This window comes from Marmota marmota, unplaced genomic scaffold (genome assembly GCF_001458135.2).
Source record: "Marmota marmota marmota unplaced genomic scaffold, marMar, whole genome shotgun sequence".
Lineage (NCBI taxonomy): Eukaryota > Metazoa > Chordata > Mammalia > Rodentia > Sciuridae > Marmota > Marmota marmota.
The window spans coordinates 35,882,719-35,887,965 of record NW_025999900.1 but is presented as its reverse complement, the minus strand read 5'-3'; the positions used below and the strand labels follow the sequence as shown (position 1 = coordinate 35,887,965).

The window sequence follows — 5,247 nt, the reverse complement described above, 5'->3', positions numbered from 1 at the left end:
GCACTGTTGAGAATCCATTGATCATAAATGTGTAGATTTGTCTTAGGGCTCTTTCTATATATATTCTTTTCCACTGATCTATGTATTTGTCTTTATACCAGTTTCATGCAGTTTTGATTTCTGTGGTTTAAAATCAGAAAATGTGATACTTCCAACATTGTTCTTTTTTCTTAAGATTTATTTGGTTGATTATGGTCTTTTTGTTATTCTACATGATTCTAGAACATTTTTCTATTTCTGTAAAAAAATGCCTTTAGGATTTTGATAGGAATTTGCAGTAAATTTATATATCACTTTGGGTAGCATAATCATTATGGAAACATTGCCTTTCGATCCATAATCACAGGATTTCCTGCCATTGTTTGTGTCTTTTAAAATTTCCTTTATTAAAATTAATTTAATTTCCTTCACTTTCTGTATGATTTCTTAGAACTGCATATGAAAATCAAATTATTCAGCCTCCAATTCTTGGTAAATCCTCAGAAAAAGGAGGAGGGAAAATAGAGAGGATAAAGAAGGAAGGAAAGTTAGCAACAAAAAGAGTAATAATGTCTACATCTTATTGGACTTCTATAATACCATCCATTTTTCATACATTACATTAATTAATGTACCAATAACTCTTCAAGATAGCTGTTAGAATAATGAATATTTTAGAAGAAGAAGCAATGAGGGTTCGGGAATTTGCTCACTATCACTAACTTTGTGAGAAAATAAGAGATCATTGTCAAACAGTCTTACTGCAAGACCCACTCCCAAACTGCTGACTTTGCTACCTCCCAACAGAAGCCATTAATTACCAAGGCAGACACACTTCTGAATAGCTGAAGACTCCTAAGATTCTTAGCTCATATTTCTTCATCACTGACCCAGAAAAGAGCCTGATTATCATTAACACACCATGAAAGCCTAAGACTGGTTGTATTTGCATATGTCATATATGCAGATATATGGATGAAATTTGTCCCTCATAGGCTAATTACTGAAGCTAAAAATCTTTTTAGTGGATGTGAAAATTCAAGAAGTCTTTCAGGAAGCATGTGGAAACCTCTGGAAATTGCATTACTTGTACCTTTATCTACACATTGACTTCAGGAGATGCTAAACACATTTCTGAACAGAATAAGAGTGCTATATAACTTTGCTTAGCTTGGTTCATCCAGGGATCCTTGTGGGAATGTAAAAACCACAGGAAAACTAAACTATAGATTTAATTAGTTCCTTCATTTTATTATATTTTTCTGATTATGAATATGAAGCTATGAATTCAACATGGATTAGATTCTTTGATCCTGGCATACCCAGGAGCACGAGAGCACAGTTCTCACATGTAGTATTTCTTCCACTTACTTGTATTGCTTACATTGGTAGAGTCAGGGGAAAAAAATTCAAGTATCCTTTTTGTAATGCATGTAAATAAGAATAAAAAGAGGAAAAAATATTAAGAATCACTCTCCATACTTAGAATGGATTTGGTTCTATGCATATTTCAAGTTCTCAGTCCAGAGATTCAGCTCTTTAATTCTGCTGTGGATATTAATTGCATCCACATCACATGCATTGAAGGCATCAAGAATCTGTGCCCAAATCCAAAGTTGCAGCAAATATCCCTTCAAAACTGCAAAGTGTATAAAAGATGTTTCTGTCTTTTAACAGGATATGGAGAAAGGCAGCCTTGATGAATCACTTCCTTTCAATTTTAAAAAATATGAAAATGCATATGAATAATCAACCTGGTTACTATACATCCATTTTCTTAACAAACTTATGTCTAAAATCCTAAGGCAATAAATCAGATTCTCATATTTTCAGATATATTTAACATGATTTAAACATTACTCAAATCAGTTATAAAGTCCAGTTGCAATGGATATTTTTCATTTTAATTGCTGTTAGACTTATACTATTTCATGTCTATGCATGATGAGAGGCTATAATAAGGGAATATACTGATAACTTATCTATAATTCAAAGACTCTATAGAGTTATACCAGAAAAATGAATGCTACATATGATTTTATCTCTATTATTTTTATTCAAACTCTTCACACTGATCAGTCTTCACATTTTATTCATTCTCAGTCACCCATTATATTCTCTTTTAGTATGTTTGGGAAACATCATTGATTTTAAAAAGAGAAAGAAAAAAACTTTTTCTAGCATTGATCTAGCCTTGAATGTGATATGTCATTTTGAGCAAGTAAGTTAACTTCTAAGTTTCTTATATAATGCTTTTCATCAGCAATGTAAGGACAATAATTTCCAGCTAATGTTGTTCTCAAGTTTTGTTCAATTAATCAACAGTTATTGATTAAGTATTTGCTAAATTATACACAGGTTACATACTAGAGAGAAACAAGCTATGAGAAATTACATGGTATCTTCTCTCAATGAATTTATACTTGTATATGTAGCTGATCAGACAAAGTGAGACAAAGGCTAAGCTTGGAAAAGTAAAGAGAAGTTTAAAAGAATATAGAGAAGCTCAGCTACACTTCAGCCATAAAGGAGAGTCAGGGATTGCCTGATGTACATGCCAAAAGCCTGAGATTTAGTAGCAGTTTATCAGGTTGAAAGACAAAAGAGGTAAAAGAAATTATCTTAAAAGTAGGAATAGTATATACAAGGCAAAAGACAGCATGGGAAATTTGAGAACTAAAAGCCAGGGTTATGCTATGAATTGTACATATAGTCATATATAAAAATATGTAAATAGAATGAATATACATTTCCAGATCATTCAACTCCAGTTTGAGCATATAATTCAATCACATATGTGCATGTGTGTATGATTACATATGCTATGAATACATATACATGTATATTTGACTGTCATAAACTTCTCAACTCACCACTGCAAAGTAGCCATAATCTCCATTTACAAATGAGAAGTCATAATCTTTGTGAAGTTACTAAATTGATTTACTTGAAATTCCACAAATAAGCTTATTTATTTGATGCCTAATATGTGTACTGAACTAGAACACAGGAGATGCAACCAAAAAAGAAACAGACATGGTTTCTGCCTTCAGGGAGCATGGTATATTGTGGAGTGTATTACAATAGAGTGTAATAAAAGCTACCATGGGAGAAGAGTAGAATATACCACCTAACAGAGGCTTCTAATTGGAAACAGAATGAAAGGGTAGGCTACCTAAGGGGATGTCTAAATTAAGATCTGTAGAAGAATTAGCCAATAATAAAGTTAAAGAAAGAGTATTCGAGAAAAAGGAAAATAGAATGTACAATGATGGAAAGTTAAGATTTATTTTTATTTATTTTTTTTTTTTGAGAGAGAATTTTTTTAATATTTATTTTTTAATTCTCGGTGGACACAACGTCTTTGTTTGTATGTGGTGCTGAGGATCGAACCCGGACCGCATGCATGTCAGGCGAGCGCACTACTGCTTGAGCCACATCCCCAGCCCAAGATTTAATTTGGGAAAATGACATTAAACTAATTTAGAATCGCTGGAGCCTACAACTCAAAATGGATAACAGTAAATATAAAACTAAAACAGTAAGTAGAAACCACTTTGTGAAAAATTATAATCCATGCTAAGATGCTCGTGCAGTATATTGAAGGCAATCACAAATACTGAAAAGGATCTGAACAAGCAAATGTGTGTATAATGAAAATGTTCTATTTGAAAAATAACTTCAATTTCATATATGCACACATACATTTATACATGATTATAAATTTTCCTTGATTTTTCTCTTTTTCTCTTAATTAATCCTGGAATAATTCTAACACACTTTATTGATAGACTTTTCCTTGTAACAAGAAAAAGACTTATCTTTTAAACTTATAACAGCCAACTTCCATATTTTAATCAACATTTCTCAGGCTTGCCACAGGGGAGCACTGCTTCAAAAGTATTTTGATAGATGCATATAGTTCTGTGCCCAAAGTGAAAGTGTTGTCATGTCTCTTTGATTGGTTGTCCCCAACACTGCAATAACCTAAAAGCAAGAGCATTAGACTTCTTTTGAGCTCAGAGTAACTGCTGTCGAGGAGTCTGGTTCAGAAGCTGACTGCGTCCACTGGGTCTACTGGGAAGCTCAGAGATGGAGACTCTCCTGAAAGTGCTTTCAGGCACCTTGTTGTGGCAGTTGACCTGTAAGTACGCAGTGCAGTCTAAGAGAGGTCTGGGGAAATGAATGCACTATGAAGGAGAGGACCGTCACCTTTGTGTCCTGGAGATGATCCTTGTGAGAACAAGACATAAGAAGTGTAGAAAATGTTCTGTAATTATGTAGTGCCCTTATCTTTTGAGTAAAGAAGGTTGGGGGGGGATCATTCTTACTTTTATGAGATTGAGCATCTCATAAAGGTTTCCTGTGTCCTTCAATTGTCCTTCTGATCAGGGGTAAGAAGTCAACAACCAGAACAGAGTCCTCAGGCCTTGATCATCCAGGAGAGGGAAGATGTTACCATTAACTGCAGTTCCTCAAAGACTTTGTATTCTGTACAATGGTACAGACAGAAGCATGCTGAAGGTCCCATGTTCCTGATGATGTTACTGAAAGGTGGAGAACAGAAGAGTCATGACAAAATAACTGCCATGTTTCATGAAAAAAAGCAGCAAAGCTCCCTGTACATCAGAGCCTCCCGGCTCAGTCACTCAGGCACCTACTTATGTGCAGTAGAGACACAGCAGTACCCAGGCTTCCAAAGACTGCACTCAAACCTGAAGCTGAGTCTCAGATGTTCACCTAGCACGGGGCTTATATGAGGCACTTACCAGGTGTCTGTCCAAGAAAAAAGGGGAGTTCAGTTGCTTCCACATGTAATGCAAAAAGGAAACCACATCCTTAAGATCATATCTAGTTTGACATTATTTTGTTGCTATATAAAGTATATAATTGCTATTGGTAGTTAATTACATGGTAAATAACTTAGATTGAAAAGAGAATCATGTAAATTTCAGTTTCAAAAACTCAGAGTGAATTCCTATATGGGAATTAAGCCACATATGGGAACCATATTTGAGTCCCTGCATTTCTATCTGAAAATGAAAAGTAACCTCTCTATCTTCTATTAGGTATCGCTTGCTCATCAATAAAAAGATTGTTTAAAAATAAATAAATAAAAATTTTAAAAAGCACACTTGGTTTGATTCCTTATAGGGCATTAGAATTGTAAGGTAGGTATCTAAATAAATGTTAATGGGTCACTTACCTGGAAAGGTCACCAGAAATACTGGTTTACAAGGTTTTAAATATCTGTCTTTGGGAAATGGC

At 34.2% G+C, this 5,247-nt stretch overlaps 1 gene segment (V, D, J or C); it reads left to right on the top strand.

Annotated features, from left to right (window-relative positions):
* Nucleotides 1-3,988: 3,988 nt before the first annotated feature.
* Nucleotides 3,989-5,015, top strand: LOC125615281. The segment is given in 2 exon segments: nt 3,989-4,123; nt 4,372-5,015. Coding segments are annotated over 2 exon segments (420 nt in total).
* The last annotated feature ends 232 nt before the right edge of the window (nt 5,016-5,247 follow it).